Source organism: Grampus griseus (assembly GCF_964374135.1).
Source record: "Grampus griseus genome assembly, chromosome: 10".
In the NCBI taxonomy this organism is placed as follows: domain Eukaryota; kingdom Metazoa; phylum Chordata; class Mammalia; order Artiodactyla; family Delphinidae; genus Grampus; species Grampus griseus.
Window position 1 is genome coordinate 64,775,966 of NC_139004.1, and position 22,218 is coordinate 64,798,183.

General features: G+C 52.1%; 2 protein-coding genes across 3 annotated transcripts; one reads left to right on the forward strand and one right to left on the reverse strand.

Annotated features, from left to right (window-relative positions):
* Positions 1 to 415: 415 nt before the first annotated feature.
* Positions 416 to 1,938, forward strand: TREX1 (three prime repair exonuclease 1). Its single transcript, XM_082663209.1, has 2 exons — positions 416 to 623; positions 942 to 1,938. The coding sequence occupies exon 2, from the start codon at positions 963 to 965 to the stop codon at positions 1,905 to 1,907; it is 945 nt and encodes a 314-aa protein (XP_082519335.1). The 5' UTR covers positions 416 to 623; positions 942 to 962; the 3' UTR covers positions 1,908 to 1,938.
* Positions 1,939 to 2,190: 252 nt separating this feature from the next.
* On the reverse strand, positions 2,191 to 22,016 carry SHISA5 (shisa family member 5). 2 transcript variants are annotated; one of them, XM_082663592.1, is made up of 6 exons: positions 21,856 to 22,016; positions 18,092 to 18,248; positions 10,143 to 10,226; positions 3,825 to 3,940; positions 3,461 to 3,673; positions 2,191 to 3,379 (listed from the first exon to the last, which is right to left on the reverse strand). In XM_082663592.1, exons 1-6 carry the CDS (start codon positions 21,923 to 21,925, stop codon positions 3,300 to 3,302), a joined length of 720 nt encoding a protein of 239 aa, XP_082519718.1. In that variant the 5' UTR covers positions 21,926 to 22,016; the 3' UTR covers positions 2,191 to 3,299. The 2 variants fall into 2 exon arrangements, with proteins under 2 accessions (XP_082519718.1, XP_082519719.1); XM_082663593.1 differs by lacking the exons at positions 10,143 to 10,226; positions 18,092 to 18,248; positions 21,856 to 22,016 and adding an exon at positions 5,310 to 5,439.
* Positions 22,017 to 22,218: the final 202 nt, after the last annotated feature.

The window sequence follows — 22,218 nt, forward strand, 5'->3', positions numbered from 1 at the left end:
AGTGGGAGGGACAGAGCAGGAGGAGGACCCAGGGAAGGCTGAGATCCTTCTTCCTGTTCCTGGCCAGCAGCCCCACAGTAATGAATCTGCTTTGAGGAAGGAGCCCTGCCTTGCCCTGCCCTGCCTTGCCCTGCCCTGCCTGTGGAATTGTCCTGAGTCATCACTTTCGCCTGAGGCCATGGGAAGAAACCATTGTGTGGCAGGGAAGAAGGTGGCCCTCAGCCCAGGCCTAAACCAGGGAGGCCTGGGAAAATGGGGCCAAGGGGTGGGTGCAAAATGGCCACAGCAGGGGCTCCCAGCAGGCTTAAGTCCTGGAGCTAGCCTGCCCCATAGCCCTGTCCTCCCGGTGTGAGGGCGTGAGGGCCCTGGTGCATTGTGCCAGCCAGCAGGCCCACAGCGAGAGGTCTGAGGAGGCCTTTGGGGATAGCACTGTGGGTGCCTGGGGAGGGACAGGTGTTGGCAGGAGGGACAGCCCAGGCAGGCTGACAAGCGGGGCGGGCCTTGCTCACACCAGCCGCTGGGCGGGCTCAGGCCGAGTTTCACTTCCCGCCACTGCTGCCAGCAGCAAGAACCAGCTGGAGAGCGTGCAGCACCCTGAGTCATTGCTGCCTGCCTGCTACTCGGTAAGTGAGGACCCCCGAGGGGAGGGGGTAGGGTGGGAGGGCATGGGTACCTGCCCCACCAACCCTCACCAGACTAAGCGGGCACTAGGGGGAGGAGCCAAGCCTTCCCCTGAACAGGAAACAGTGTGCTGGTCCCACTAAGAAAGCCACCCCACCCTCCCTGGCTTCCTGCCCTGGAAATGGGTCCTGGAGCTCAGCAACAGTGCCTGCCCATGCAGGGAAGGCCAGAGGGGTGCTCCTGCCCACCCCACCCCACTTGCCTTACCTCTTATCACTGGGCATTCACACACCCACCACCCACCCCATGCTCCTCCCCAGGCTCAGCGGCAGATACCCACCATGGGCTCGCAGGCCTTGCCCCCGGGTCCTGTGCAGACCCTCATCTTCTTGGACCTGGAGGCCACTGGCCTGCCCTTCTCCCAGCCCAAGGTCACAGAGCTATGCCTGCTGGCCATCCACAGATGGGCCCTGGAGAGACTTCCTACCCCTCAGGGGCCTCCTTCAACAGTGCCCCCACCACCCCGGGTGCTGGACAAGCTCTCCCTGTGCGTGGCTCCGGGGAAGGCCTGTAGCCCTGCAGCCAGTGAGATCACAGGCCTGAGCACACCTGTGCTGGCTGCACACGGGCGTCAATGCTTCGATGCCAACCTGGCCAACATGCTCCGAGCCTTCCTGCAGCGCCAGCCACAGCCCTGGTGCCTTGTGGCACACAACGGTGACCGCTACGACTTCCCCCTGCTCCAGGCAGAGCTGGCTGTGCTGGGCCTTGCCAGTGCTCTGGAGGGCGCCTTCTGTGTGGATAGCATTGCTGCCCTGAAGGCCCTGGAGCAAGCTGACAGCCCCTCAGAGCACGGCCCAAGGAAGAGCTACAGCCTGGGCAGCATCTACATGCGCTTGTACGGGCAGGCCCCACCAGACTCACACACAGCCGAGGGTGACGTCCTAGCCCTGCTCAGCATCTGTCAGTGGAGGCCACGAGCCCTGCTGCGGTGGGTAGATGCTCACGCCAGGCCCTTCAGCACCATCAAGCCGATGTACGTGGTCACAGCCTCGACTGGAACCAGCCCAAGGCCATCTGCTGCTACGGCCACGGTACCCCTGGCCAGAGCCAGGGGCACCAGCCCCAACCGTGGTGGAAACAGGAACCCTAAGCCCCTTTCCCCAGTGAAGAGCCCTGGAGCCCCACCCAGGGAGGGACTGCTGGCCCCACTGGGCCTGCTGGCCTTCCTGACCTTGGCAGTAGCCACGCTGTATAGGCTGTCCTTGGCCATACCCGGGCAGTAGGCCAAGAAGGAAATTCTGACTAATAAAGACCCTCCACAGCACCGAGTGATCACTCACTTCTATCCACCGTGGCAGCCTGAGAGCCTCCCGCACTTCTGCCCACACTGAGACACCTGGGGCCGGGGGCACAGGAAGTGGCAGTCTTTGTCCATCACCCTCCCTAGCAGGATGGTCAGACGTCTGAGCCCAATAAAAGTAGGGAAGACAAGGAACTTCAAATACTGGATGGAAATGATACCTAGCCTAAAACCCAATCCCAGCAGCCAAGAAAGGAGACAGCAGCTCCAAATAGTTGGATTTATTATAAACAAGGGTGCAGACCCTAGACTCCAAAACACATCAACAGGTACAAAGCTACTATGTGGTGAGACGTTAACGGAGGGATAGGGAACAGCGAGGTATGTGTCTGGGCCAAGAGCAGCCACCAAGGGTCCCCTCTACCTTTGGTCCAGACGACACCTTGGCCCAGGCGTCCCCACTGCCAAGACAAACTGTGGCCTGGGGTACAGGAGCTGGAAAGCCTGTGAGGCTGGCGCTGGGGAAGCAGGGACTATCAGACATCAGAGTTCCTCTGCTCTCTGGGGCAATTTTCCTCCAGGACCCAGGGGTTTCAGCCTCACAGCAACTATTACACACATTTTGAAACAGAAAACAGGCAAAATACTTAGCTAAAAGTAAAACAAAAACACTGCAGGGAGGACACCTGAGTGTGTAGGTGGACAGAGGCCACCCTGCCCACTTAAGGTGGCGGCCAGAGCCAACCAGGGCAGCCAGACCGAGGGTAAATGTGGGCCTCCAGGTGGTCCCAGGAGGGATGCAAGAACACAGACCAGGCACACAGCGCTCAGGGGAGGGTGGGGTTCTGCCTGAGGCGTTTTGATATCAGGAGGCTGCCCACCCTCCACTGGGCATGGCACAGGCTCAGGGAGCTATGGGTAAGGGTTGAGACTCACCTGTAGCCAGTTCCCAAGCCTCACCCACCTGCCTGCATCATCCTCGGGTTCTTCAAAGACAAGCCTGGGGACAAGCCATGGCCTTGAGCAATGGCTAGCCATTCTGCAGAAACTGGAACACGTGTGCATCCTGCCGGCAAAAGTCTGTACTATCCTAGTGTGACAAGCCCCACTTGCTCTCCCTGGGGTGGTCTAGAAAAGAACTGTTCTTTGAATTTTGCTTGAGATTTCAGGAAGCATGATTTCGAGTGAGGAAGGCAACAGAGTGTGGTCCCAGCAACTCTGGCAAGAATTGTTCCCAGCCCCTCATTGGCATCACAAGAAGCCTCATGTACGAACAGGACACACACACCACGCACAGGGAGAAAACGACCGTGCCTGCATACCCATTCACACACACATGACAGATCAAGTGGCAGCCAGAGATGCAATGTTGTGCTCAGGGGGCCGCCTTCGGGGGGTCCATGTAGGCTGGATTGTAAGGAGGCTGGCTTGCAGGGTAGGGCATGGCTGCACCTCCTGAAAATAGAGAGGACACTGGTTGGCGGTGGGCATGGCTGCAGGGGGTCCGGCACAGTTGGAGTCGGTAGGGGTACTCACCAGCCACTGTCTCATGGTAGGCGGGGGGGCCCATGGGCTGGGCCAGGTAGGGTGGTGGGTACTGTGTGGGGTACGGCGCTGCTGGCATCCCTGGCTGGGGGGGCATGGGGTGGTAGCCCTGGTACGTTGGTCCGGGGTAGCTGGGCGGCACACTTGGAGCTTGCGAGTAAGGGGTGTGCACTACTGTGGTGGCTGTGGTGGTAGTCACGACCGCTGAAAAGAGAGTCCCAGTTAGGACCCTCAGGCCTGCCACCCCTCCCTCCAGCTCAGCTCCGTCAGGCCCCTGGTAAACCACGCCCACCACCCGGGGTCGGCACCCTCACACAAGGGGTCACAGTGGGGCAGGTGGGCTGGAGATGCTTACGACGCGGTCGGCAGCACATCTTGTACAAATAACAGCAGGAGCAGGTGAAGCAGATGATGATAGTGACAACGGAGAGCACAAAGATGGTCAGTCCGACGGCCACAGTCGTTCCAAACCTGCCAAAAAGCCAGTCAAGGCCCAGGGCCTCTCTCCCCTACCTAGGACCAGCAGTCCACACCACACCCATGCCCAAGGTGCACCCCTCTTGCCAGAGGAGACTCTGGGCAACACAGATAGAGCAACCTCTGGGGTATGTAGCTTGAACCTGTTTCAGCCTCAGATGTTTCCTCAAGTGTAAAATGGGGTTGACTGAGAGTCACCCAGGGGGGGCCCCCTGGCCACACCCTCAGGAGCACGGGAGAGAGTTCTTCAGGTGCCTCCCCCATACACACATCTTGTCTACCCCCACCGAGCCAGCGGCAGATGCCCATCGAGTACATGCCACAAGCCAGGCACTGTGTGGCTTGAACCAAAAACTCAAGAGGTGGGCAAGACAGACCAACTCATGGCCTCTGGGAGCCCACAGATTATTAGAGGAGGCAGGTGTTGAAGGGAAAATGACTCAGGAAGCACAGGTAACGAAAACGGGGAGAAGTTCCAGGAAAGGGGAGGCTGGTGTGGCCAGGACAGTGAAGTGAGGCACGCAGCGAGCCCAGGGTAGGGCTGCTGGCCCCCGGAGTGACGGTGAGCTTGCTGGGTGCCAAGCACTGTGCCAGGTGTCCACATACACCCTCGCTCTGACCAGAAGGGCAGGTGGGTAAAGTAAGAGCCAGGCGGGGCTGGAGGGGCCCTGCCTTCTGAAGAGGCCGCCTCCCTGCCCACGCAGGCCCCTCAGCAAGGACCAGGACCAAGTGGAGAGCCCGCCCCCTGAGAATGCAGGCCGTGGTGCGAAGTTCACCAAAGCCGACCTTCAAGGGCACAGCCACAGCCCCAAGCTGTCCTCCCCTGTTCCCCGAGGCCAAGCAGTGTGCCAGTAAAAGGCAACTGCACCAAGCACATCAAAACGTGGAAGGGGCTTGGTGAGCTTTAGGCATTCGCCTCCCCTGAGGCCTGGGGGAAGGCTGGGCACCCCCCTGCGCCTCGCCTTGGGTGGAGGGTCTTCCATCTCACAGCCCAGACGGGCAGCACAAGCTCAGCAAGGCCCGGTGCACAGCTTTGGGACAGACTAAGGACAGATCCCTCACAATCCAGACTCAAAATACCTGACTGCGTTCGTAAAATAGGAGCCATTGGCCACTGTGAGGCCCAGAACAAGGCCCCAAGACAGGACCGTCAGGAGGTACCTTCCTGCCGAACCAGAGGAGCCTGTCACTGCTCCTCACCCACAGGCTCCTCCCAGACCCTCCACTGACCCAGGGATGTAGACACGCACACCCACGTTCACACGCAATCAATAGCACTCAACTGTAGGGCCACCACCACCGATCTCTAATCTCTCTTTCTCTCTCTTCTGTCTCTGACACACAGTATGGCGCCCAAGCTCACCCCATGTTAGCCTCCACCTTCACTTAGGGGCCTCCTGCACCCCCGGACTTCCCCTTTCCATCATGAGGCCACTCGGTTTCAATCTCCTCCCCTTTCCAGGAAAAGTAAAGCAAATCTCCTCGGCCCTCCCCTACCCCTGACGTCAGAGGCAGGAAGGAGAGATGCGGGGCCTCTTAAAGACACAGTGCGGCTGGCAGGCGCCCCAGCTGCTCCCAGCTGCGCTCCAAACTGGGGCCAGGAGTGGGGAGGGAAGTGCTCGGCTGTCTTCCCGGAGCTGCCTCCTCAGCCCTGCCTGCCCAGGCCCAGCTTCTCCACCCCACTGTCCAGGAGAGCACTACCACGGGGTCCAAGACATGCCCCGCCTAGGGTCCCCAAACCACGCTCCTGCTCCGCCCAGCTCAGCCGGCCAGCCCTGTTCCAGCGGTCCCCTCGATGGGCTCCTTCAGCCATCTAAGCCTACCAGCAGACCCGGGGGCCCGCCGGCCCGTCCCCTCAGCTCCTCCTCTCCCACCAGCACATGCTCCAAGCCACAAACCTGCCTGAACCTGAACCTGCCTCACCAGGAAGATGCAGATGCCTCCCCAAGTCCCCTTGGCCACCCTGTCAGGTCTTATCTTGTCACTCCTGCTCGAAAGCCTAGTATGGCTCCTGTAGCTCCTGGGGTCACACAGGAATTTGCTTTATAATTTACTTGTTAAACTTCGTGTGATGTGTGTGTGTATCTGTACTTTTCTCTGTGTGTGTGTGTATACATATATAAATACATATATAATAGTTGGTAATAAAAGGAAAAAAATCTAGGATTTGTCTTATCAGATAGTAACACTTACAATAGGCAAATGTTAATCTTAATTAAAAGTCTAAATAAGATAAAACTTGTGTGGCCTGGGACTCCCAGCCTCCCTCCTGTGTGCTCCAGCCACATCACCCTCCTTTTCAGCTTTTGAAAGCACCATGCTGTGTCCTACCTCAGGGCCTTTGCACACGCATTTCCTCCCGCCCAACTGCGCCGTCTGCTCTTCTCTTCCTCCCACCCCTACACAAAGTGACCCCTTGGTCACTTTTCAGACCTCAGCTCAAAACATCACTTCCTCAGGGACACCTTCCCTGACCATGCAGATGAGGTAAGGCTCCTCGATAAGTGCTCTTACAAATCAAATTCTTGTCTACCTCAGTTTATAAACACACACTCCTTTGTGTGAGCGTTTGACTAATGTGCATCTTACCTCCAGCCTGTGGATTCATGGATGCACAGACTGCACCAGCTCTGGACCATCACTGTATCTCCAGTGACTGGACATACAGGAGGTGCTCAATAAGTATTTAACAAATAAATAAATTCACTCAGGGACCCCATGGGCAGCACCTAGTAGGACAGCAAGGCACATTGCCCTGAGGAACAGCAATATTTGAGGGGTGGTTGCAGAGTGGGGCAGGGGCCTGTGGCCACAACAGGCCACGACACTAATGGAACCACACCTCCGAGAGGAAGGAATGGGGCTTCCCAAGGCTGAGGCTACCTCCCAGATCAAGGAGCCCAAAGGCCAAGTTCAGAAGGCAGAGTTGGCCTAGGCAGGAAGGGACAGAAGGCCAGGGGAACAAGAGCCCAGGCAAGGAGCTTGCAGCGGGGCTGAATGGGACGGCCCCTAGGAGGCCAAAGACTTCCAACGTCCAGACACCGAGAGGGCCGTCTCTGGAACTGAGACACCAGCACTCTCACCGTGACGCTGGCCAGGCAGCACGCGGCCGTGACACACTGGGTGAGAGAGCTGCGGAAGGAGCGCAGTGAGGGCTGAGAACTGACACAGGTTGGCGATGCCCACACCTCACCTAGTGGACCTCCCTGCCCTCCCCCTGCACCATCACAGCAGAGTCAGCGCAGAGGGTCAGCAGTGACCTGCCTGGAGCCTGGAGCCAGCAGTTCCACCACTTGGGTGCTTCAAGACACACCATTCCTGCCTGATCATCCTGTGAGTGAAAGGAGCTAGGAAGGGACAATGAAATCAGGACCCAAAAGAACCATGACAGGGAACCAAGGAAGCTCTGGGGAGAAAACCAGCCACTGACCATCAACAGGGCAGGACAGGAGTCACCTGCCAAAGCGGAGAGTGGGTGGAAGACCCACAGGTAACATGGCCACACCATGGGGAGCATGGAGCCCAGGCCATGACAGGCAGATGTGGTCTCATCTGCATCGCTGTGCTCTGAACTGGTGCCTCCTTCTTGGAGAACCCAAGGAGTCACCCAGAAGAAGAGCGGGGGTAGGGGGGTGAAGTCCAAGAATGAAGCGGGAGGGGTCGGAGGTGGGGAGGGGGGCAGAGCTGGCACAGGCCCCCTCAGCACATAGGGTCCTTCCCCTGTCGAGTGTCCCCCGAGCTTCCAACCAGGGCTGGACCCCACCAAGGAACCAACGCTCCAATGGACAAACAACAGTGCCCTTGGCCAAGGGGGCATCACACGAATGCACACAGGAGAGGATGTCTCTTTGGGGCCCAGGGGGGCGACCACCTGGGGGCATCCACAGAAGACGTGTCACTGATGACCCCATCCCTCCACCCTCCCAGTACCTACTCCTGGAGCCCTAAACCTTTGTAAGGCAGGTGCTGTGCACCACGCTGGGGCTCTGCTCAGAAGCAGAGGAGAGATGGGGCAGGATGGGGTGGGGGCCCAAGGGGGCTGAGCAGCATCTGCACTCCCAGCAGATGGGCAAGATGGCCTGGTGCGGAGGCAGCAGGACACTCACACCTCCGCATCTGCAGGAGGTGGGGGGAGATGCTCCTGAGCTGGCCCCGGGAAGCCGCTTCTCCTCTGCCTCCTGGGGGACCTTGTTCTGCAGTGTGGAACCCACCTTTCTCACACAGTGCTCAGTACTCACTCACAAACCAGGCCACCTTCCACGTTCCTTGCCCCTCTCTGAACCCTCTCCAGCTCCTCATGCAGCTGACCCTCAACACACTCAATCCCACCCAAATCCGAGCCCTTCATCCAGAACCCACTCCTCCTCTGTCCTGTATCTCCCCATGCAGGGCAGAGAGCAGGACACCACACCGCGGCCCCTTCCCTGGCAACCTTCCTAGCAAGCAGCCTCACCTCACCTCACCCCGCCAGCCCAGCCTCTCTCTGGCCTACAACACCTGGACCAGGAAGCCATGGTCCAGGCTCCCCGCCAGCTGCTGACATACTCCGGGGAGCAGTCAGAGTGGTCTTCATCCTAAAACACCATTCAGACCCCAGCACTGCCCAGAGCCCTCCATGGTGCCTGCCCAGGACGAGGCCCACACTGACTGGACATCAGACCCCCATGTGGGGCCAACTGAAAGCCCACAGCCTCGGGCCTCAGCAACGGGGTGCTCCCTGCATGTAGAGGGAGTGGCGCTTCCAGGTCTCAGTCTCTGACCAACATAGGGAACAGGATCAGCGGGCAGAACAGAGGGAGGAGGCCCAGCCACGGTTGCCTAGGAGCAAAGCTGCACCTCTTCCCCTCCCCCACTCCCAGGAGCCCTGCCCCAATTCCTCTGCAGCCAAAGAGGCCCACACTCACCCAGGCCCACAGGGCAAGATGGGACAGGACAAGAACCTGGACCCCACTACACAGGCCCAGAGCCCAAAGTCTCTTCCTCCAAAGGGGCAACCAGGCCTAGGCGGACCTTCTCAGAGGCGCTTCTAGATCCACCGAGGTAGAGGGCAGATGGCACGTGGAACAGACTCCACCAGGAAAACACACAAGCAGCTGCACGCCCATTCCATCCACGCGAAATGTGCATCACAACACCCGTCACGGTGGCAACAAGACAGCGCAAGAACCTGGCCAAGGGGACTGGAGTTTGGGCAACTGGGGTATTCCCCGGCCCCCTGAAGGGAAGGCCCTGACAATAACCATGACCCACAAACCCTGACACAGACTGTGCATCATCAGTTATTCCAGCATCTTTACTACACAATAATCACCCCATCACTATGCACCCTGCACCACCATTGCCCCTGTCACTTTCACCACTGCCACCATTACCCCAACACCAATACCCACCACCAGCAACCTTATCACATCTCCCTGTCACTGTCCCCCATCACCACCATCACCTCCTACCATCATACACCTGCCTGTCACCCCATTACAGAGCCCCACCATAGCCCCCATTACCATCAGCCTCTACACCATCAACACGCACTACTCCCCCATTACCACACATCCACCATCATCTACCATCACCCTATCCCGGACCAGGAAGCCAGATGTGATAGGGATGCTGGTGGTGGGTATTGGTGTTGGGGTAATGGTGGCAGTGGTGACAGTGATGCGGGCAATGGTGGTGCGGTGTGCAGAGTGATGGGGTGATTATTGTGGGGTAAAGATGCTGGGATAACTGATGATGCACCGTCTCTGTGTCAGGGTTTGTGGGTCGTGGTTATTGTCAGGGCCTCTCCCCACCACCACTGCACCCAGCACCACCACTGTACCATCACCACACACTCAGCATTGTAGCCCCCATCATCTCATCCCTGCCACCCCTGCCGCGTCACTATCACCTTTTGCCACTATCATCCCCATCACCTACATCCATAGGTCACCTGTGCCCACACCATCACCTAGGTCAATATGACCACCCACACCTGGCCTTTCCATCGTGAACCCCCAACCACAGTCTCCCCCATCCCTGGCACAATGATGAAGACACCCAACACAAGGATCAAAGGTCCTGGAGGTCAGATATGGTGACAGCTTCCCTGAGGCTCTAGGCCAAGGACTCTGTGCCATCCCAGTCCCCACAGCCCTCCTGAGCCCCCTTGTCACCTCTTCCAGGAAGATGTACCCAGACTGCAGGTTTTATTTACCCAGACATGGGGTCGCTGTCCAGGCTAAAGCGAAACTTCAGTGTTGAGCCCAGCTGTTCCGGTGGCTCCACGTTGGTGGGGACGCTGCAAAAAGGAAACCTCACAATTAACATGCCTGCGCCCCACCCAGCACACCGAGAACGAACAAACACTAACTTAGCACACACACAGAACATGCATGAAAGCCAGCCCCATACTGGGCCAGAGAAGTAGCCCTGGGGGCCTCTGGAGGACGGATATCACACACACCAAGATCTCAGGCTACAAAGCCACACATCCTTCTAAAGTGCACATCAAACGTTCTCTAGGACAGACCACATGTGAGGCCACAAAACCAGTCTCAAGAGATCTGAAAAGACAGTTATCATACAAAGTATCTTCAATCACAATGGGATGAAGTTATAAATCAGTAACAAAAGACACACGCTACAAAATTAAAGAAAAAAATCCTAAAAAAAACCCCTCATACCTTGGGAAACTAACATATTACAGCAACAACAGCAACAAAAGAGCTGTGGCTTAAATAAGAAATCATAGAGGAAATTAAGAAATCTGTAAAACTGAATGATAATAAAAATACCACTGGTCAAAATTTGTGAAACACAGCTAAAGGGTTCTTAGAAGGAAATTATAGCTTTAATACTGAGATGGTAGTAAACTGAAGAAGATGGGAAAAATGTAATAGAACAAACCCCCCAAATAAGGAAGGAATTAATAAAGATAACTGCAAAAATAAAAGAGAATAGCAGCCATGGAAAATAAGAGAAGATTAACAGAACGAAAGCTGGTGGACCTCTGGCAAGACTAATCAAGAAAAGGAGAAAAGACGCAAAAAGATAAAAATACAGAAGGAAAAGGAGTAAACTATAGACACAAGAGAAATTTTAAAAATAATAACTGTCTGGGAATTCTCTGGTGGTCCAGTGATTAGGACTTGGCGCTCTCACTGCCGAGGCCTGGGTCCAATCCCTGGTCAGGGAGCTAAGATCGCACAAGCCTCATGGTGCGGCCCCCCTCCCCAAAATGATAATAACTGTTTGAATTGAACAAACCACCTGTGAAAAGGCATTTTTGAAACAAATGGAGGCAACTGAAGACAGACTAGTACAGAAAGCTATTAATGAACTGCTGTTAATTGTGCCAAGTGTGTTCCTGATATATAATTATATTTCTTTTTAAAGGACTCACTTCTGCAGATAACTAATATTTAAGGAGAAATTTTTATGCCTGGGATGGGTTTTAAAATAATCCAGAAAACAAAAGTAGTGGGAGGTATATGGAACACTAATGTTAGAGTATTGATAACTATGGGAGCAGGTGATGGATATATGGATTTATTATTCTCTCTGCTTTTGTATGTATTTGAAAATTCTCAAAATAAATTCTCAACAAATTAACAAAATAAAATTCAAGAAACAAAGAAAAAAATGCAAGAGCATTAGGAACAACTATACCGTACTAACTTTGAAGGACAAGTAAAGCTGAGAAGAAAATATTCTTTAAAACTTCAGTGTGTGTGCGTTGGCAAGCAATAACAAGAGTAAAGCACACCAAGCTGGGATGCAGGGAGGGCGGGGGGAGTGTGTGGCTGGGAAGAGACTTCCACGGAGGTGGGCCTGGCATCTGAAGCCCCTTTTCTCCTGGGGGCATTAGCCTATTTCAGAGGGGCAGCTGAGAGCAGCATTTCTGAAAGCCTCAGGTGGCAGAAATTATATCCAGAGGCCAGCAGGTGGGCAAGCCCTGATGATTCCCACCCACTTGGGCTGGGTCCTGAAAAGCAAGGAGAAACTCAGCATGAGTTTCTCAGCTCAGCTCTGCAATTAGGCCAAGGTGACCTTAGAGTGCTCATGTCCCTGGCAAAAGCAATATCAATCCTCCCTGGAGGAAGTCCTAAGGTCCAAATGTTTACAATCAATTTTGCAAATGCAATGTTTGGCACACAACTGAAGATTTTCAGGAACACTAGGACACTAGACAACATGACTAGAAAACAACAGAAACAACTGAAATATCCACAAGGGCTTTAAATATTGAAGCTATCACACCCTAACATTAAAACAAAACATACTTTAAGATAACTAATAAGAACCTGCTTTATAAAAATGAAATTAAGTTTAAAAAAAACACTTTGGGACTTCCCTGGTGGCACAGTGGATAAGATTCTGTGCTCTCAATGCAGGAGGCCCTCATCAGGGAACTAGATCCCACACGCATGCTACAACTAAGAGTTTGCATGCCACAACTAAGGAGCCCATGTGCCGCAAATAAGAAGCTCACATGCCACAACTAAGGAGCCCACCTGCTGCAACTAAGGAGCCAGCGAGCTGCAACTAAGTAGCCCACCTGCCACAACTAAGACCCAGTGCAACCAAATAAGTAAATAAATATTAAAAAACAAAACAAAACATACTTTGTTCAAGGAGATGAAAGGAAAAAAATTAAGCAGTTTAGGAGAACTTGAAATATAAAAAAGAAACAAAAATTCTAGAACTAAAAAATTACACACAAAAATAGTAATTTATGGGCTTCCCTGGTGGCACAGTGGTTGAGAGTCTGCCTGCCGATGCAGGGGACGCAGGTTCGTGCCCCGGTCCGGGGAGATCCCACATGCTGCGGGCTGGGCCCGTGAGCCATGGCCACTGAGCCTGTGCGTCCAGAGCCTGTGCTCCGCAACAGGAGAGGCCACAACAGTGAGAGGCCCGCGTACCGCAAAAAATAATAATAAAAAAATAAAATAATAATAATAATTTATTAGACACAGTGCAAGTATAATTAAACAATTGGAGGATAGGCCCAAACAAATATATATACACTAAAGCCTGGAGACACAAAAAGATGGTAAATGTAAATACAAAAGAGAGTAGGTGAAATACGGAATACAATTTACAAAAGGTCTTACATGTGTGTAATTAGAGTCCTAGAGGGAGAAGTGTGAGAATGGGGCAGAAGCAATATTTAAAAAGATGATGGCTGGAGTTACTCAGTTTTCCTGGATATCTCCCATAAATGCAGGAGATATACATGCTATTAAAATTGTTTGTTTTTCTCCTAGCAAAAACAAAAACAAAAAAAACAAGCCAACAATTCCAGAAGTACTGTGAACCCCAAGCAGCAAAAATTCAAAGAAAAGCACACTTAGGCACATCATAGTAAAACTGCTGAAAACCAAATACAAAGAGGAAAAACTTAAAAATTAGTCAGAGAAAAGATATGTTGCTTGCAAAGGAGCAATAATAAAGCCATCAGCTGATTACTCAACAGAAACAACAGACACCAGGAGTTAATGGAATGAGGGAACTTCCCTTGTGGTCCAGTGGCTAAGACTCTGCCTTCCCAATGCAGGGGGCCTGGTCAGGGAACTACATCCCATGCCACAGCTAAAAGATCTCACACGCCACAATGAAGACCCAACGCAGCCAAATAAATAAATAAATATTTTTTTTTAAAAAAAGAAGACAATGGAATGAAAGCTTCAAAGTGCTGAACTTTAGGGCTTCCCTGGTGGTGCAGTGGTTAAGAATCTGCCTGCCAATTCAGGGTACATGGGTTTGAGCCCTGGTCCGGGAAGATCCCACATGCCACAGAGCAACTAAGCCTGTGTGCCACAAATACTAAGCCTGCACTCTAGAGCCCGCGAGCCACAACTACTGAGCCCGCACGCCTAGAACCCATGCTCCACAACAAGAGAAGCCACCGTAATGAGAAGCCCACAGACTGCAACGAAGAGTAGCTCCCGCTCACCACAACTAGAGAAAGCCCGCGCGCAGCAACGAAGACCCAATGCCGCCAAAAATAAATAAATAAATTTATAAAAAACAAATAAATAAATTGATCTTTAAAAAAAAAGTGCTGAAATTTGATAACTTCAAAGTGCTGAAAGTTAATAACTGCCAACCTAGAAATCTATAACGAGGAAAAATATCCTTTAAGAAAGAATGTAGGACTTCTCTGGTGACTCAGTGATTAAGAATCCGCCTGCCAGGGCTTCCTTGGTGGCGCAGTGGTTAAGAATCCTCCTGTCAATGCAGGGGACATGGGTTCGAGCCCTAGTCCGGGAAGATCCCACATGCCGCAGAGCAACTAAGCCTGGGCACCACAACTACTGAGCCTGAGCTTTAGAGCCCGAAAGCCACAACTACTGAAGCTTGTATGCCTAGAGCCTGTGCTCCACAACAAGAGAAGCCACCGCAATGAGAAGCCCGCGCACCACAATGAAGAGTAGCCCTGGCTCGCCGCAACTAGAGAAAGCCCGCGCGCAGCAACGAAGACCCAATGCAGCCAAAAATAAATTAATTAATTATTTTTTAAATCACTTAGACAATATTGAAGAATATCAAAGATTATTATAAAGACACAGTAATTGAGTCTGCTTTAGCCCAGGGACAGACAAACAGACCAATATAACATAATAGAGAACCTAGAGACAGACACGCATATGTGGACACTCAATCTGTAACAAACTTGGCACTGTAGAGTGACAGAAAAAAAGGATAGTTTTCTCAATAAGTGGCACTGGGTCAACTGAATACCCAAATTAAAAAATGAAATTTGATCTCTACTTACATGCACTACTACTACTAGGCATACTTAAAAGAAATCCATATACATGTGCACTAAAAGATATGTACAAAGATGCTCAAAGCAGCATCATTTGTTATAGCGAAAGGAAGGAAGGAAGGGAGGGAGGGAGGGAGGGAGGGAGGGAGGGAGGGAGGAAAGGAAGAAACAATCCAGATGTCCATCAACATTAAAATGGATCAACTGTGGTATAAAACTTAACATACACCAATGGAAATGAACAGACAACACAACATGGATGAAACTCACATGTTGAGAGAAAGAAACCAGATAGGAAATAGATGTATGACATCATGTGTATGTCTGTGTGTGTGTGTGTGTGTTTAACAGGTATAGCAGTTTAATGGTTACCTTTGGGGATAACAGAGGGAATACTGATTGGTAAGTAACATGAGGGGGCTTCTGGGATGCTGTGATGTGCTAATTCTTGCCCTGGATAGGTGGTGGTTACGTGGATGTGGATGTGTTTACTCTGCAGTAATTCACTGAACTGTACACTTTATATTTGTGTACTTTTATGTATGTATGATATATACTGCCCCCAACCCCAATAAAAAAACTAAACTATAGAACTTAGGGATGCATGTTTGGGTATTACAGCTCTAAAGAAAAGCAAGGCTATATAAAAGTTAAGAATTATCACTATCTTAGTGGGATGAGAGGAGAGACAGTGACTGGGAGTAAGCTCAACAGGACTTCTGATGTCTTGACCTGCAGAGTGGTCATGCAGATATTTGCTTTGTGATAAATCGCTGAGTTGTACATTTACTTTAATGCAGTTTTCTGTATGTGAATTATATGTTACAACATAACAGATCAAAAAACAATCTCAAGGAATGAGTTTAACAGCAGATTAGACACTTGAAGAATTGAATGAACTGAAAGGTTAGAAGACATTATCCAGAATGCAGCCGAGAGATGAAAATATGGAAGAGAGACTAGGAGATGTGGACACTGGAGGAGAAGATGCAGCATGTATAAATGGAGTCCCAGAAGGAAAGGAGAAGGAGGAAGGGCAATACTTAAAGAATAGCAGAGTATTTTCTAGAACTGATGAAAGTCACTAAACCACAGACTTAAGAAGCTCAAACATAACATCATAAATTTTTAAAAATCTATACCTCGATATATCATAGTGTAACTGAAGAATGCCAAAGACAAGAAAAGAAAAATCTTAAAAAGCTCTCATAAGGAAAGAAAAAGATTTCTTTTAAATGATGGACAACTGACTATTGAGCTGATGTCTCAACAGAGATAATGGAAGTCAGAGAAAATAACCATCAACTTAAGTCCTGCTCAGATAAAATATTCTTTAAGAATGAGATCAATATAATTTACCATATTAACAGAATAAAAATAGAAAAATCATCCAATTATCTCTAAAGTTGCAGGAAAAATATTTGACAAAATTCAAGATCCCTTCATGATTAAAACTCCAAGCAAACTGGGAACAGAAGGGAACTTCCTCAACCCAATAAAGGGCACCTATGAAAAAGCTACAGCTAACATCATACCTAATAGTGAATGCTTTCTCCCTAAAATTGAGAACAAGACAGGGATGTCTGTTCTCACCATTTCTATTCATCATTATACTGGAGGTTCTGGCCAGTGTGATGAGACAAGAAAAAATAAAAGTATACAGATTGAAAAAGAAGTAAACATGGGACTTCCCTGGTGGTGCAGTCATTAAGAATCTGCCTGCCAATGCAGGGGACACGGGTTCAAGCCCTGGTCCAAGAAGATCCCACATGCCTCAGAGCAACTAAGCCCGTGGGCCGCAACTACTGAGCCTGCGGTCTAGAGCCCACAAGCCACAACTACTGAGCCCACATGCCACAACTACTGAGCCCACATGCCACAACTACTGAGCCCACATGCCACAACTACTGAAGCCCATGCACCTAGAGCCCGTGCTTCACAACAAGAGAAGCCACCGCAATGAGAAGCCCGCAAACCTCAAAGAAGAGCAGCCCCCACTTGCCGCAACTAAAGAAAGCTCGCACGCAGCAACAAAGACCCAATGCAGCCAATAAATAAAGAAAGAAAAAGAAGTAAACAACAGAAGAAAAAATGGAATGAAAACAAACCAAAACAATACAGTAAGTGAAAAAGAAAGAAATATAGAACAAGAGAGACAAATATAAAGCACAAAACAAGATAGCAAATATTGAATGTAATCCCAGAAATACCAATAATTACATTAAACTTAAATGGAATAAATCCTCCTGTTTTTTAAAGCTACCAGAATAAATTTTTTAAAAAAAAAGAAAGAAAGAAGACACTTATAAAATGTAAAGACAGCAAAAGGGTAGCAGTAAAACGGTAGAATATGATCCATCAGGCATACAGCCTGGTGTCGCCATTCCCCAGAGAACTTTGCGACGCCTTAGTCAGTAACTACATGCATGTCTCTGACCTGGCAATTCGCTCCACTGTACTTGGCAAGAAATTCTCACATGGCTCTGTAAAGGAGGAAGTATATGAGGATGCCCACCACAGTAATCTATGACAGCAAGTTTTGGACTCACACCACAAAGAATACATGGCAGTGATGGGCACAGGCCAGGTGTACACACAGCAATGTGGATGCGTCTTACAAACACTGCACTGACTGCAAAAAGTAAGAGGGTTCACTGTGCCCACAGAATATAAACTTTGCAACACAAATAATCGAAAGAATACAACAGACTGGTTGCCTACAGAATAAGAGGGGAATGGAAAGGTCATGGGAGATTAAAATAACATGGTGTAAGATGGTGGAGGGCTGGTCTTGCCCAGACCAATGATGGTCACCTGCCATGAGCTGAGCAGTGTGACTACCTCAACCCTATATACCTGTGGCCGAACACAAACAAAACACACAGTGTGGCAAAGGGAGACACACACAGGGTCCTAGAACCTTGGTTCCAGCCTATGAAACAGTTTAAACCCAAGATGCAGTGTAAATCCACGTGCCATGGCAAGAGGACACAGGCATGGCCCACAGTGGGCTACACACCCATGCACTATGCCCTCCAGGGTCCACAAGATGATACCTGCACAAATCACATACAACCCCCCACCAGGTGCACACACAAACTGCGAGGTACACTCATGCCAAGGTGTCCACCCTGAGGACACGTTGGTACAAGTACACACCCAGGGGTGAGCCACAGGGCCCGCCGAGGCCACCAACCCCTGAGAAACCAGCTCAGCCCTCAAGAGTGGGGGAGAGAGGAACAAGGGACTACCTGAGCAGGGTCTGGGGAGTCCAGCCCAGGACAAGGACTCCCCAGTCCCCCACCCTCAGTGATCTGCCACCATCTCGAGAGGGCTGAGAGGAAAGATGGGCAGGCTCAGGCTGCCTACCTTGTGACCTCCGATGCACCCACCTGGCCTCCGGAACACCACATTCTTCCCCATTCCACACAAATTTCTTCAGCACATCAGAGCAGCAGTATTGGTCATAACAGGTGCCACAGCAGAAATCAGGACAGAACTTGGGGAAGAGGTTGTGTCCAGCGGAAACCATACACACCTCACTGTGGGCTGAAACAGAGAAACACACCGTTCATCTGTGGCCATGGGGCCAAGCCTCCACCCTGTCCCAGCCAATACAGCCCCTTCCCCAGCAAGGCCAGCAGGTTCCAGCATGCCAAGCCATCTCTGAGCCATCCCACTCATTGGCCACCTCTGGCCACTGCCCCAACCAGCCTTTCCCTCTCCCCTGGGCCACAGCAGAGGTGCCAACCTGGGCTCCCTCCCTCTCCCACCAGTCCACTTGCCCTCCAGATGGGACAGTGAACTTTCTACGTGTGAGTCTGACTGGGCCACTCCCCACTCTCAGGCCATGGGATCAAGCCCAGAGTCCACAAAGCAGGGTCCAGACTACAAAGGACCTTGAAGGTCACCCCCTTCTCTGCCCGTATTCTACCTGTTTCCCATCCTCCACCTTCAAATCTACCTACCCATCAAGGCCTTACTCCAGGCCCCCTCCTACAGAAGCCACCCAAGCCCAGCAGTCCCAGCTGCTAGGGACCAGGCCCTGGACTGACCCGTTCTTTTTATTTTTTTTGGCCACACTGCATGGCATGCGGGATCTTAGTTCCCCCCAACATTGGGAGCGCGAAGTGGACCGACCCGTTCTTTATTTTTTAATATTTTTTTTATTAATTTATTTTATTTACTATTTTTTATTTTTGGTTGCATTGGGTCTTTGTTGCTGTGCACGGGCTTTCTCTAGTTGCGATGAGCGGGGGCTACTCTTCATTGCAGTGTGCGGGCTTACTATGGTGCCTTCTCTTGTGGAGCACGGGCTACAGAAGCACAGGCTTCAGCAGTTGTGGCTCGCGGGCTCAGTAGTTGTGGCTTGAGGGTTCTAGAGTGCAGGCTCAGTAGTTGTGGCGCATGGGCTTAGTTGCTCCACGGCATGTGGGATCTTCCCGGACCAGGGCTCGAGCCCATGTCCCCTGCATTGGCAGGTGGGCTCTTAACCACTGCGCCACCAGGCGAGCCCAGACTGACCCATTCTTTTATTATTATTATTTTTTTTGGCGGTACACGGGTCTCTCACTGCTGTGGTCTCTCCCGTTGTGGAGCACAGGCTCCGGACGCGCAGGCTCAGCGGCCATGGCTCACGGGCCCAGCAGCTCCGCGGCATGTGGGATCCTTCCGGACCGGGGCACAAACCCGAATCCCCTGCATTGGCAGGCAGACTCTCAACCACTGCGCCACCAGGGAAGCCCCAGACTGACCCATTCTTAATCCTCACTCCCTGTCCCTACCGCTCAGCCGCAGCAGCCTCAGTCCCTGCTGGACACTACGACTTCAGGAGCCGGCCCTCACAGACTATAGCTTTACAGCAGGCTGCCTCCTGACCAATTCACCATGGGCCACAGTCACTCCCGCCACAGAAGTGTCCATGCAGTACTTAGCCCTGGGCTGGGCCTGTAGTAGGAGCCCCAGAACCATCACAAGGCTCTTAGTCAGAGGTGGGGTCTAAGTATACCTGGCTGACAAGTGTGGAAACTGACCACAAAGTTTGCAAGCTTCCAGGAAGATGTTACGGCCAAATGTTCCCACGCATCCTTTGGCTACATTAGCACAGATCTAGTGCCCACCAGCAGGACAGAATGGTCCTGGATTCTGCCTAGACAGGTCCCAGATGGAACACCCAGTCCAGGAAGGCCCAGATGACTATGGTAGGCTGGGGATAGTCCTGATAAACCCTGAGGTACAAAGTCCTGGCACAGCACTGGGACTCTAAAGACCCAGCCTGGTCATGCCCCCAGGGCAGTGGGCAGTGTCTAGAGACCCAGCCTGGTTGGTATATTGAAAGGGAAAATTTGTCACCCCTAAATATTTCTCTTTGGGGACTTCCCTGGCAGTCCACTGTTAAGACTTTGCCTTCCAATGCAGGGGTGTGGGTTCGATCTCTGATCGGGGAGCTAAGATCCTACAGGCCTCGTGGCCAAAAAATGAACACACGAAACAGAAGCAATATTGTAACAAATTCAATAAAGACTTTAAAATTGGTCCACATCCAAATAAATAACTAAATAAATATTCCTCTTTGGCCTAAGGATTATTTTAAGCAGATTATTTTTAAGAAACTGCAGACATAGGAGAAGCTCTGAAAACTAAGAAGTTACCCTATTACAAATGTAATAGACATTTGTAAGTATAAAGGAACTCTCCATTTGTAAGTGTATCTCCCTCGCTGTACTAGGAAGAGGGGGTTGACCTTATCTCTAGAATCAATGCTGAAGGCATAGGTTTAAATCTGCATAACAACCTTACCCTTGTTTACTGGGCTTTTCCCGGTAACTTCCCATAACTGACCCCCAACATCCTCTTTTGCCTTTAGTTCAAGATGGTATTTAAGGTGAGGGCTTCCACCATTTGGGGGAGTTACTCAGTTTTCCTGTGTCTCTCTCATGTATACAGGAGGTATGCAGTTAAACTTTTGTTTTTCTCCTGTTAATCTGTCTTACATCAATTTAATTATTAGACCAGTCAAAGAACCTAGATGGCAAGAAGGGAAAATTTTTCCTCCCCCACAGTATCATGCACCCTGGGGCCACTGGCAGAGCAAGGTCCAAAGGCAGAGGCACTGACTGACCTCCTTGAGAAGGGACAACTAGGTGGGGGAGATGCTTTATTCCTGGCAGCTCCAGGCAGAACCCTGCTCTGGGCAAAGCTGCAGGGCAGAGGATGGGACCACCAACAGGCCCAATGTAGCCAGCTGTCCACCTGCCAGCAGGTACGCTCAGCATAGCCCATGCTACTGGGAGGCTCAGGCAACCTACCTCCAGCAGGCCCATTACAGGCTTTACAGCCACAGTCCAGCCCAAGCGTCTAAGCTGGGCCTGAAGACACACACAGGTGAGTCTGTTTGAGCCAAAAGCCCATGACACAAATGTTCTTCTGATGCCCAGACGCTCTGAACCAGGCTGTCCAGACCTCCCTGGACCAGAGAACAGGGCTCTACCTTCTCACTTTCCCAGGTCCTCCAGATTCGTCCACAGTCCCAAGGAAATAAAGTCCTTCCCTTGGAGGAAACCACCCACCCCAGAAGGATTTTTGGCTTCCTATGGAGGTGGGTGGGGGCAGTGCACTTTTCCAATCCCTACCCCTGAAAGGCCCCCAGCCTTGCTTCCGCCGTCTGTGATTCATCCGTCTACAATCAACACACACAGTGTGTCTCCTCCAGCCCTGGGGGCCAGCTTCAGCAGTCTCCAGGAGTACCAGGGCCATGGAGGCAGAGTGTGGAGGTTCCCAGCCAATAAACAGAGGCTGAGGGAAGGCCTCTGATGGAGGGGCCAGGCCTCCCTGCTGCCACCATGCCCCACTAAGGCCAGGCAGGGAATCCTACCCAGCCCCTTGGAACACTCTAGGACAGACACCCCCACCCTCCCCATTCTAGGACAGAACAATGATGGCAGCTGCCTGGGGTCTGGGCAGTGTCAGTGCTGACGGGAGGGAGGCTGGAGTGGAGGAGAGACCAGTCGTCGGGTCCGCTAACTGCCTCGAAGTTATTAGGGCTCGTTTGGGGTCACTGCGGGGACGGCGCTGCCCGGGCTCCTACCAGGGACGGCGCGGACGTGGCCACCCCCCATGCCTGCCAAGGATAAACTCCCCCACCGCCAAGACTCACCACCCGGAGGCGCTGGTAGCAGCAACAGCAACAGCAGCAGGATCCGAGGCGCTGGGGCCGGCGCGACCATGGCTGGGCGGGTGGGCGGACGGACTGACGGTCGTAGCGCGGCCGTAGCCTCAGAGACCCCCGCGTCCACCCGCTTCCTCGCCTCGCCTCGCCTCGCCTCGCCTCGCCCCGCCCCGCCCCGCCCCGCCCCTGCCCGGCCCGGCCGTTCCGGGAACCCCGCCCGGGAAGGAGAGGAGGGGAGGAGGAGGGCGAGAGAGGGTAAGCGGACGCCCCTCCCAGCCTCGGGGCTAGGCACTGTCCGGTGTCGGCTCCTCGGGACCGGCTCTCAGACACAGGCGACCACCGAAGTTGACT